The following is a 13,204-nucleotide window of genomic DNA, read 5'->3' on the forward strand; positions in this document are numbered from 1 at the left end:
GACATTTTCAACCTTTCTCTCTTTGTCTGTAGTCCCCACATGCTTTAAAATGTCCACCATTGTGCCTGTTCCAAAGCAATCCAAAATCACTTGCTTAAATGACTGGTGTCCTGTTGCTCTGACCCCCATCATCAGCAAATGCTTTGAGAGACTAATCAGAGATTACATCTGCTCTGTGCTGCCTCTCTCTCTAGACCCATTGCAGTTTGCTTACCGCAACAACCACTCCACTGATGATGCCATTGCATCTACAATACACACTGCACTCTCTCACCTGGAAAAAAAGAACACTTATGTGAGAATGTTGTTTGTAGACTACAGCTCAGCATTCAACACCATAGCGCCCTCCAAACTTGATGAGAAACTCTGGACTCTGGGCTTAAACAGCTCGCTGTGCAGCTGGATCCTGGACTTCCTGTCAAGCAGACGCCAGGTGGTTAGAATAGGCAGCAACATCTCCTCATCACTGAACCTCAACACTGGAGCCCCACAGGGCTGTGTTCTCAGCCCACTCCTGTATTCCCTGTACACACATGACTGTGTGGCAACACACAGCTCCAATGCCATCATTAAGTTTGCTGATGATACAACGGTGGTAGATCTGATCACTGACAATAATGAAACAGCCTATAGAGAGGAGGTGCACACTCTGACACACTGGTGTCAGGAGCACAACCTATCCCTCAACATCAGTAAGACAAAGGAGCTTGTGGTGGACTTCAGGAGAAGAGATAGAGAACACAGTCCCATCACCATCAATGGAGTACCAGTGGAGAGAGTCAGCAGCTTCAAGTTCCTGGGTGTCCACATCACTGAGGAACACACATGGTCCATCCACACTGAAGCCGTTGTGAAGAAGGCTCATCATCGCCTCTTCTTCCTGAGACGGCTGAGGAAGTTTGGAATGAACCGCCACATCCTCACACGCTTCTACACCTGCACTGTAGAGAGCATCCTGACTGGCTGCATCTCCGCCTAGTACGGCAATAGCACCGCCCACAACCGCAAAGCACTGCAAAGGGAGGTGCGAACTGCCAGACACATCATCGGAGGTGAGTTTCCCTCCCTCCAGGACATATATACCAGGTGGTGTGTGAAAAAAGCTCGGAGGATCATCAGAGACTCCAGCCACCCGGGCCATGGGCTGTTCTCACTGCTACCATTAGGTAGGCAGTATCGCAGCATCAGCACCCACACCAGCCGATTTCATGATAGCTTCTTCCCCCAAGCAATCAGACTTTTGAACTCTTGATCTCCCACGATCAAAATACATAAGCACTGCACTTTATTACTCTTACTCTTATATCTCACACCGGACTGTCATAAATTATATAATTATTATATTATATTCTCTCTTAACAACACACTGGCAACTTACTATCAACCAACAGCCTGAATGTCAATACAGTACAATACAACCTACTGTATATTTTATATATACTATATATACTTTTTTATTGTATAATGTGTATTCTATATTGTGTGTATTGTATACTGTACATTGTATGTTATTATTTGTATATTGTGTTATGTGTAATTATGTGTATATTAGATTTTAAATTGTGTTGTAAATCTGATGTTTATTGTAAATTGGTATATGTCCCATCACTGTCACGACTACTATGTTGCTCGGAATTGCACCCAAGAATTTCACACACTATTGCACTTGTGTATATGGTTGTGTGACAATAAAAGTGATTTGATTTGATTTGATTTGGAGCAGTGGGAGGCAGGAGAACTGAACTGAAGTCATGGGCATGTTAGACAGTCCAAGTCAAATGAGCAACCAATCAGAACATATGTTTCAGCTGAGATAGGATATATGCTAACCAATCATACTTTCCATTTTAGTTAGGAGCGGCACATTTCTAGTATTTACAGTGAAATGCTGATGAACTAGTAGCGCTAGAGTCATTATAATTTGCACTGTAAATTTACTTAGCTGCTAAACATGAACATCTTTATGCATTTAAATACAACAAATGCTATTAAACTTTGGGAAAATACTGACTGTACCCACGCAAGTTAAATTCATAGTATGTACTTTGCACCGCAAATAAATTCACAGTATGCCCATCTCTTCACAACTGCACCACTGTCTTGTACCACATATTAATCAATTGATTTTTAGACAAATCAGTAATGTCAATAATACACACTGCTTTCCATTGGAAACAACACTGGATGATTTGCCCACAGACTTCAGTGCTTATTGACTTGTAATGATGTAGAGTATATTTCATTTAGACAGGGAATGAGGGCATAATGTATAACTCTATTCATTAAAAAGTGCCACCTGAAAAGGAGATGGGAGAGAGGTTGGAATAGATGGTGCCGCAGTGCTGCTGTGTCGGATCAATGTGTGGCAGAAAATGGTGTAGACTGATGGGCACACATTTCATGGAGCAAGTGAGCCATTCAACATCAGTGACACTCTCTTGTCAACGGAGAGGGATTAGGACCACTGTTGTGAGGCTCTCAGATCTCATGAAGATGCATATCTCATCACATCTAATGATGCTTTAAAGTTATCACACTGTTAGGATCAAAGTGCCAGCCATCAATTAGATTTTCATACATTTATCCCTTTACTTTTGGTGCTACATAGCCCACCACCTTTAATAAAATCCTTTAGCTTTACACAATTAGCACTATAAAACAACTTAAGATGTAACAGTCCGCATAAGAAATAGCAAATGTATGTTATGTATGTTTAGGTTAAGCTTATTACTTTGCTCTTTAAAACTATTCTTTCTTATTGTAAGTCAGGAAACATTACGAAAAGCTAAAATGCACTACATTTATAACTTAGCATAGTCTACCCTGCTGAAAAGACCAGCATAGACCTGCATGTACTTTCATGAAAGTCCAGGCTGGTTTATGCTGGTTAGTGATGGTGTTCACCAGCAAAAAATAATAATAAAATAAAATTCTGTCCATTTTGCTTGTAATTGATATCTAAGATATCCTAAGTCAGTATCTAAGTATTTAGAATTAAATATTTTTTTTATGTAAATTGTTATGGCTGTATTGTTTTAAAAACCCAATCATGTTGTAGGACCATCAGACCTACAAACATTGGGTGAGTTAGAAAGCCTGGTAGGGACACCAGCGCAAAAACACTACACAGCATCCAGCATCCAAAAAAATGGTAAACTATTCCTTCAGATTACTGTAAAGTCATATCCACTCCTTTTGGGCATTAAAGCACTTCTTACACTGTTACCAAGATCTGGGAGGGCTACCCATTCCTGCTCTTTTCCCAGCTATGCCATATCCTGTGCTGATCTCATTCAAATCTATTTAAAGGGCCCCCTCAGACTGCTCACAATTTCGTGCACAATCAAAAAGTGGAACTTGAGAGGCTGTCTTTCTTGTCAATGTCCTCTTAGTACTGGCTTTAAGGTCTTGTCATTCTCATGTGATCATTAACTTGGCATCTCAGTTAACATGATGTGACTGAGTCATTGTAAAAAACAAAGTTTTGGCCTTTATATGAAACCACAAGCCTATGCTATATGTCTCTATGGCTTCTTAGATCACACGTGGAATTTTACTTCAGTTGAAAATTATCAACTGTCCTACTCATGTAAATTAGGAGTCTTTTATAGTCATGACATTTTTATTTTCTGTCACTAACAAAGAAATACCAAAAATGATCATGGTAAAACCATGGATGTTGGATATGTACCATGGTATTCCTTGAGGTACCTTAGAGTATCATACTGTACAAATACCATGGTACATCAATATGGTAATCATTTAGTACCATGGCATATTGGACATTCTACATTTTTAAGAATGGCTTAAGTGTTCAGATATATGTATTTGGGCCACTGTATCAAAGTACTAGTACCATCTATCCCAACTATCTATATGATACCATAACCATACCATGGTATCACCACAGTACTTTTTTTGTAAGGGGTATAGTTGAAAATCTGTTTGCAATTTATCAAAATCAAATAATTTGCATCTGGTTTTACAAATCCCTACAAATATAATCTGGTGAATATGGAATCAACATACAGGTTCCAGTTTACCTGCTCAGAATCAGAGAAAGACATTCAGTCGATAAATTGTCATGATACAGCCATACAGGTTCAAGTTCAGGTACTATCTATCTCTCTATCTATATATACATACATACACACACACATTACCGGTCATATATATATATATATATATATATATATATATATATATATATACACACACACACACACACACACACACACACACACACACACACACACACCGGTTATTCGCATTTTAGAATAATAGTTAAAATCATTAAAACTATGGAATAACATAAATGGAACTATGGGAATTATGTTGTGACTAAACAAAATCCAAAATAAATCAAAACTGTGTTATATTTTAGCATCTTCAAAGTAGCCACCCTTTGCCTAGAATTTGCAGACAAGTACTCTTGACATTTTCTCAAACAACTTCTTTAGGTATCACCCTGGGATGCTTTTTAAACAGTATTGTTTACATATATTCCATCTATGTTGGGCACATATTGGCTGCTTTTCTTTATTATTTGGTCCAAGTCATCAATTTCAAAAAATGTATTTATTTTTTTTATTAAATTTGAGTTTTATAATTAAATAAATTAATATGGTGGCACAATTATATTTTTGTCTACAAAATGAATTTCAAACATTTATGCATACACCTTCAGATCAAAAGATTTTTAAGATCAAGTGTTTCAAAATTTTTGACTGGTAGTGTTTAAATATATAAAGATTAATAATTTAATGTCGTTTTACAGCATTCTATGAAAGTCTGTTCTCTGAAAACTGCATTTGAGCCTGAATGGAGAAGATGGTACTAGCTGCTAAAAAACAATTAATGGATGATTAATGGCTAGATTAATTATCTCTTTTTTTAAAATGGCTACTTGTCTCATCTCAGGAAAGCTTGACAGGTAATAAAAGTGCAATACTCACTTTCTAGGAAACACTCCATACTAAGAGTGAAGTTGTCCACTGCAAAGGCGATTCCTGCACTAGAGGATATATCTGCACTGAACTGCAGGTAGAACCTAGATTGAGAAAGATTGAGAGAAACAGATATAAAGACATCTGTTAAACCAAGACTAATTAATAGAAAAGAAATACATGGTGATAACCCAGCAGGAAAAAGCTATAACCTAGTCACTGTGGGAAAAAAAAAAATCCTTTGGGCGAAAAGAAAAAAACTAAAATGTAAACTCCAAACCTGTATAACTTTCTCTCTTCCATAGACAATGAGATGTTTAGCAGAATGTCCAGGCTGTTTTTTTTTTCCCTTCTTTTTTTCTCCATACAAAGGAAGTGAATGGGTACTAGGGCTGTCAAGTTCCAAAAATAACACAAATTTATACACAAATGAATATAAAAGTAGCCCATATGACGTATGCATTATATTCCAGCTCTTCTGAAGCCATAGCTGTGTTTGGGGAAAAGACTGAAATTAGTTGCTAATTGCTGAAAATCTTCCCCTTTGCAGCAGCCCACAAATCTCATTTGCACTTGTGCATGTTCAAACCTGATACCTCAAGATACTGTAAGTCACACCAGGTTTAACATCAATTATGTCAAATGCCATTGGTTCTTGCATGTCTTGTGACTGATCGCAATGTGCCAAGTTTGAACGTATGCAAGTGCTAATGATATTTTAAAACTATAACAGAGGGGAACATTTTCAACGACTTCATTTTCAGTCTTTTCCTCAAACTATTTTATGTGCTTAGAAGACTTTGATATAATGAATAGAGTATATGCCAGAGTCATATGGACTACTTTTATTATACAATTTTATGAAAAAGAACAGCCTGGACATTCTTTTGGACAGAATTTTTATTTTTGGGTAAAATATTCATTGAAATCCCTCAAAATACTTCACCAGTAGATGTAAAAGCAATGCGGCTGGATTACATGTGGTCAATTTGTGTATTTATTTATTTATGCATGTATGTAGGCATGTATGCTTTGTATACATTTGTATAAATGCATAAGCCTAAAGAAATGGATTTCCCCAAATCTGGGTTCCTCCCAAGGTTTCTACATGACTGTGAATCAGACAAAAACTCACTATGTCTGTCAACCATTGGAATCGGACCTCAGACCTCTGACAAAAGACAGCGAGATTTCAGAAAAACAGTCAGCAGGTGTCTTCCTCTGTCAAATTTGCTTTGCATTTGAAGTTGGCTAGTGAGATGCCAAAAATATATTTGACTTTATGACTAGAGTACAACCCATCATATTCCTCTTGCCAGCTCATTTTGAATAAGTGTTTGGGAAGAGCACCACCATCTTGTCCTGCTCTAAGAATTCATATTTCCCCTGACAGCGGGGGTCAGCATGGACTGTCCAGGTCATAGGGCATGAAGCTTGTTCGGCTAGACCACGAAGTCTAAGGGTTGAATAAAAAACAAATGTGACTCAAAGAAGAAAGGGTAAGGAGGCCAGGAATGAAATTGTAATCACCATCTGTAGACCGGGATTGGTGGAGTTCTGGATTACAAGAGCGAAGGCTGGGGTGTGGGGAATTGTGTGGGTTTTGGGAGGAGTTGCCTTCTATTTTCCTATGCCCTCCTTACTCTTACAAGTCAAGGGCACTTGCTAATTGGATTGAAAGTTTAGATGAATGGTGGGCCTCCTTATCGATTTTTTCCTCCATCCCTCGTTTTCTTCTGGAGAGAGTATTATGATGAGCGATGTGTGGTGTGCTGATGGGCCCAAAGGCAGGACCATAGGGAGTCATTAGGATTTCTGTGTAAATGTGTGGGTTTGTGCAAAACTGAAGGCAAATGACTACAGTTTCCACAGTGCTGAGTGAAAACATCTTGCATGTATTTGAAAATGTAATTTGCATTATTGATTATAGCAAATGCTTACTTACCATTGTTTGTGCTGTAGTTTAGTGGTAAATCCCAAGTGCACATTCATGCCACGGATAATGTTCAGAACATAATTTTTTAATTTTCTGAGGAAAATGATAGTGGTGCTTGTCTGAGCAAAACTTGTTGCCACAGTGCTAAAGGCCTATTCACACCAAGCTCGAATTTTCAATGCGAATGTTCGTTGCGAATGGTTCTTTAAATAGGAACAATGGATTCCTATAGTACTATTCACACTGGGTCTGACAAATCGTCTGCCTACAAACTGAAAAAAAAAAATAATAATAATAATTACGGAGGGCAGTCTGATTTAAATTTTCTTCGGACTGCAAAGAAAACTGATCGACCAAAGAGATAAGTGATTTTAGTCATGTGTCCCGAGCCACTGCAGCTACAAAATCCAGCATGTTGGTGGGTGGCCCAAACGCAACAAAATTTTATTAGCAAACTGACATTAAACACTTAAAAATGAACAAATAGGAATGTGGATGTGGAGCTGCTCTAATCTTTAGTATATGAGCACTTAAAAATTTAAAGGTTGTGAGTAAACTTACAGATCCACCAATCCAAAGAGAGGTAGGGTGATGAGTTTCCACCCTTTGCCCATATTAGCCTCACTTGTTGAGTTCCAAAGACTCCGTTGGCCCTCAGGACCTGTGCTGTTTTCGATAATCCAGAGTGAGAGCACTCCATCTGAAGATCCACACACCCAGAATTTGACCTATAGAAGAGATCACATGTCATACTTGAGCACAGATGCATTGCCAAATGTGGTGTCAACCATTTCTTTCCAGTCTCAAGGATGATAGACAGTGATGGTGTTGATTATGCATGATCTGTTCTTTTCCTTAGATGGACATCTCACACACCATTCAGTGATTACAGGATGTATACTGCACACAAAAAATGGCAAGATCTAGGTTGGCAGTTCCAATCTGACTGCGAGCAAAGGCTGGATTGCAATTCCAGACTTTTAAAATCTGAACAATTTTCAAAATACTAGGTGTCACACACGACTTTGTAAATGGCTAGAGATAAAAACTGGCTATCACCCAGCAAATGAATGAAGATCACACACTACCCGACTGTCAAGTTGATCCAATCTGATCACAAACTTGCGTGGAAATACACACCCTCCTGTTCTAGGAGATGCATGAGAGATGTAAACAAACATGTATGGGAGTGATGCTGTTATTGTTGCTGCAACTACGTGTTCCAAGTCGCAAAATACACAGGTTGAGCATTTTTAACCCTCCTATGGTATTCGGTCATTTTTGACAGAAATAAATTGTAATTTCTTTTATTTTTTTTTAATGGTTTCCTTTATCTGAACAGTACAAGACTTGGTGACTTTTTCTCCTTTTGTCATCTGAACTTAAAAATAAAATAAAATTGGGCTTGATTCGATAAGTCTAAGTGATTGTAAAAAAAATCGACACCTTTGGTATTTGTGGTCAAAATTGACTGACCATTGAAAATGAATGGGAAAGACCAAAAAACAGAGCTGTTGTATCTGTAAAATACAATACATAAATCAGCCACAATGCAGAAAAAAAAAAAACAGACAGAAATTACAGGGTGAGACTCTAAAACATCCTCAATGCAAAACACACACGCACGCTTGCTTGCTTATAGCAGTCCATCGTATCCAATGATGACATTCCTCCTCATTAATGGTGTATTCTTTGATGGCTGCAGAGTCCAATCCTAGATCCACAAAATGTATTGCATGTTGGGCATGGAAAATCTGGGTTAGTGGGGGCAGGCATGGCAGTGTGTCTCTTTAGTCTTTTTTGATGTTTCTACATATTCCTTTCCAATTCCAGCTGCTAAATTCCTGTGTGTCAGAGCTGCCACCAGATAGAATGGTTAGTGGCAGCTTTGACATTTAGTTGACATTTTCCTAGTGATGTTTTTAGCTGGTATTTGTACTTCTTTTTACCACCTGCGGCCTGACGATCCTGATGAAGTTGTCCATACAGGACTTGCTGTGGCAGGTGCTCTTGAGGCATCCTAATAACATGCCCAAGCCAGCACAGTTGGTGTTCAGTGACCACGACTGTTGCCACAGGTGGTTTTGTCACCCTTGTATTTATAGAGAGTGACAATGTTGGCATTCCTCCATTGTTGAGGGATACTCTCCAGGTCCCAGACCAGCAGGGTGTATTGGTGGATCATCCTGGTACACAAGTAGCCAACTTGTTTGAGGAGCTCTGCTGGGATACCGTTACTGCCAGGGGGACTTGTTGTTTCTGAGGGAGTTGATGGCTGCTAGCACCTCTTGAAAGGTTGGTGGGTGGTCAAGGACTTGAATAGGTAGCTGATTAGGCAGCTCTTTCAGGATGGAAGGATCAGTTGGTGAGTGTTGGTTGAGGAGGACATCAAAATGTCCAGCCCACCTTGCCAAGATCTGTTTCTGGTGTTTCAAGTTTGAGAGACCATCTGCTGCTTTTAGGGGTGTGATGGAAAAGTTCCTAGGGCCATATATGGTTTTTATGGAGTTGTAGAAATTGTGCGTGTCTTTTCTGTCAGCATATGACTGAATTTCTTGAGCTTTGTTCATTCACCATGCATTTTGTACAGAGTGCGTAAGGTTGTTTGTTCCTCATTTTGTGCTGTTTGCCACTGTTGCCCTGAGGATAGCAGATACAGGGCAGTTGAGAGTAGCCCTATGTGCTCTGCGCATGGTTTCAGCAGGGACATGATGGTCACGGAGTTCTCTTCGAACCAGTCCTGATGTTTTCTGGCTTTATAGCCTATAGAGTCGACTGCAGCTTTATGAAGCACTGTGTTTATGGAGGTCCATTTCTGATCCATGGTGTTATCAGAGCACAGAATGGCCTCAACATCTGGTGCCCTCATACCTACAGAACGACAGTACATGTTCCTTGCTGGGGCTGACTTTAACTTAGCACAGTTCAGCTGGTTTTTATTAGATTTCCTGAGACGCTGTGGGGGGTGCTATTTGATGTGGCGCTTGGTCATGATCAAGCGGTGATCTGTCCAGCATTCTGCATCTCTCATGGCCCGGGTCAACAAGACATCGCTTTTGTCAACACGTCTTGTTATAATGTAATCAATTAGGTGCCAGTGTTTGGATCTTGGTTGCATCCAAGATGTCTGCCTGCATCACCTTTGTCTATTGATGGACTACACTCTTGAAATGGAATACATAGACTATCATTTAATTGCCAACAAAAGCCTTCATCAGTCAACTAACAAAGGGCAATGCATCTATGTGAACTTCTGCAGTTAATCCAAGATGGACTTCAAAGACATTAGTCATTAAACTTACAGTTCATAAAAAAAAAAAAAAACTTTTTTTTTTTTTTTTTTTAAACTCTCGACCTTAACACTTAGTTTACAAACTTTAAATCATGACTTGCACTGCACACAAATAACTAATATTGGCATTATATTCATGTTGTTTAGCCAGAGGGGCACTAGCCCCCACACAGAGCCTGGTTTCTCCCAAGGTTATTTTTCTTCATTAACCAGCATCATATGGAGTTTTGTGTTTCTTGCCACTGTCGCCTTCAGCTTGCTCACAGGGGTTCTAAATACATTTATTATTTAATTATTACATTTTTTATAAACAATTTACAATCATATTTAATCAAACTACACAATGGTCACTCTAAGACTTCATAGATATCACAGTTACATTTTTTGTTAATGCATAATTTTCTGTAAAGCTGCACTGAAACGATGTGTATTGTTAAAAGCACTCTACAAATAAAAATGACTTGACTTGAAACACACACACACAACCAAGGCATCAATAAGTGGAGTTCTACAGCCATCTCTTAGTCATTGTTGGCATAACAAGTCACCTGTTGTTTTCCAGCTGATGACAGCAATCTGACACACACACACACACACACACCTTGGTGCAGCTATCATTATGAGGACTCTTCATAGACATAATGATTTGTATACTGTGCAAACTACAGATTATATCCCCTAACCCTACCCCTAAACCTAACCCTCACAGAAACCTTTTTGCATTTTTACATTTTCAATAAAATATCATTTAATATGTTTAAGTGATTTGAATTATGAGGACACTAGAAATGTCCTCATAAACCACATTTATAGCATAATACCCTTGTAATTACCAGTTTGAAACCTAAATAAAGTCCTCGTAAACCACTTAAACGTGCCCATACACACACACACACACACACACACACACACACACATTTGCAAAATAAATTTTTACTATAGAAAGTTTGAAATTGCAAAATGTTTACTCTTCTTCTGTTTTATACTAATACTAATGTTTCAGTTCATTTCTGTTTCTTGATGTTCATTTTCTTGACATTATTATGCATTCACTTTGAGTCATTACAATATACATGATAAAATGTGCTGATTTGTATATACAAATTGATGGTGAAATTTAAACATTTACAAGTAAATAATCAAAATAGCATAAAATCATTCATTTTAAAAATGGTATCATCATCATCATAAAAAAAAAAAAGAAAAAAAAAAAGGTTTACACATCTATACCTTCTGGTCAAAAATGACTGCGGATACCAAAGATAGGTGCCATTTTTGAATACTATAGGAGGGTTAAGTGCGGTCTTGGGTTGGAAGATGCAGCCAGTATGGCCTCTAAAGACTGCAACACGAGTTGGAGTGGCGTTAAAAGTTAAGTTCCACTTTGAACACTTGCATTTCCATTTCTTGAGCTTTGTCACCCCAAGTGCTCAATTTCCATTGGCTGCTCACCGTATGACTATAGATTTAAGTCTTGGAGAATCATACAATATGAGATGTGCCTTGTAGTCATGGATAGTCAGATCAAAAATATAAAACATGTTTGATATCCTCCGACAAGATGGAATAGTAGTCTGAGGGTAAGAAATCAGAGTCCGTACCCATCATACACAATGTAATTTTCTGTAAAATATGTAAATTATGACTGGCCCAAAATCAGCAGACTAGAGCCGATTAGCGTCGTCGAGTACCAACTCAGACTGACTGCAAATTGGATCTAAAATTTGTGAAGTCGCATAGCATAATCCAGCCTTAAGTGTGCACAGTCTACCAGGAAACAAAGTCTTGTTTACAAGTTGTATTTACATGTGTACCAGGCTGCTACAAAAGAAACTTCTCAGAAAACTGTTTACAGATTGCTACATCATTATTTTAGTTTTTATTATCATGGATTTCAGATTTACCCACCCCTAAAGATCACATAAAAAACAACCTGAACTGTTGTTGTCAATTAGATGGTCCTTCCTGTACTGTATATACAGTATGGGCAGTTCTAAACTAGATTAAGCGGCAAAATGGACCAGACTTTATGCTGAAAGTCAAAAGTCTGGCTCTACAAGACTATGCTTGATCTAATGTATACCATGATGCGTATATCACATCTGATCTGAGGTTCATCCATAATGAGGGGCCTGTGTGTGGGGCGACATACAATAGAGTGTGAAGAGACCAGCTGTTGAAGAGAGAGAGAGTTTTCTCCTATTACAGAACACTTGCTGAGAACTGTAGCTATGGGAGTCATGAGATCATGGTCATAATCTACAGTCCTGCCTCGCATCTGGTTCCAGTCCAAAATTCTGTCATGGCCCGATGTGCCTCAGCACCGCTCTGGACACAGCTCATACAAGAGTAAGCCCTCACCTCACATCTATCAAAAGCTGTCAGTCAGACTTCTCATAGAGCCCAAACCAATGCCTCCTCCTCCACCTGTGCTCCTATTTATCTAGACTCTATAATCTCCTTGACATTTTCTCTCTTTCTTACTTTCATTTTTTTTTTTATCAAACTGTTTCCCTCTGTGCTCCATCTCTGTCAGTCTTTGCTTCTCCATTCCCTCTGCAACTCTCTGTTTGAGTGTTTTTCTTCAGGAAGTCTTTTGCAGTTGTGTAATTCACCTTTCCCAGCAAGCTTTTGTGTGAGGCACAGACTGATGGGGTCAAGGTCTATGAATTCAGAATTTAGAATGGAGGCAGTCTTTCAAAAGCCATTTAACCAGGCGAGAGCCAGACATTTTTCCATTCTTCAAAACGGACATTAACATTTCACATTTGGTTGCCAAATTTCCATGTAGTTACATTCAAATCACATTGAAATGATGGTGCAACAATAACCCCCTGACATCAGTCTAAATTCGGTCGGTAGCTATTACAAAAACAAGTCATTAAAACTATTTCACATCCTAAAAATGTCACATATAGCCTTAAACATTGAAAAAGTACCAGCTAAAACCAGATATGTGTGAAACGTTTCACTAGAGAACCTCATGCAAATAATAAAGAAACATGAATGAATTACAATGCAGGATGTTAG

The 13,204-nt window shown here is 38.6% G+C and overlaps 1 protein-coding gene across 1 annotated transcript in view; it reads right to left on the reverse strand.

Moving 5' to 3' along the window:
* Window positions 1-13,204, reverse strand: part of LOC127455198 (ALK tyrosine kinase receptor) — a 787,259-nt gene that overhangs the window by 69,782 nt on the left and 704,273 nt on the right. Inside the window, exons 9-10 of the mRNA XM_051722881.1 lie at window positions 7,444-7,610; window positions 4,956-5,050 (exon numbers count right to left, since the gene is read on the reverse strand). Of these exons, the coding sequence (XP_051578841.1) occupies window positions 4,956-5,050; window positions 7,444-7,610 (262 nt within the window). The remainder of the gene's footprint in view (window positions 1-4,955; window positions 5,051-7,443; window positions 7,611-13,204) is intronic.

Source organism: Myxocyprinus asiaticus, chromosome 17 (assembly GCF_019703515.2).
Source record: "Myxocyprinus asiaticus isolate MX2 ecotype Aquarium Trade chromosome 17, UBuf_Myxa_2, whole genome shotgun sequence".
In the NCBI taxonomy this organism is placed as follows: Eukaryota; Metazoa; Chordata; class Actinopteri; order Cypriniformes; family Catostomidae; genus Myxocyprinus; species Myxocyprinus asiaticus.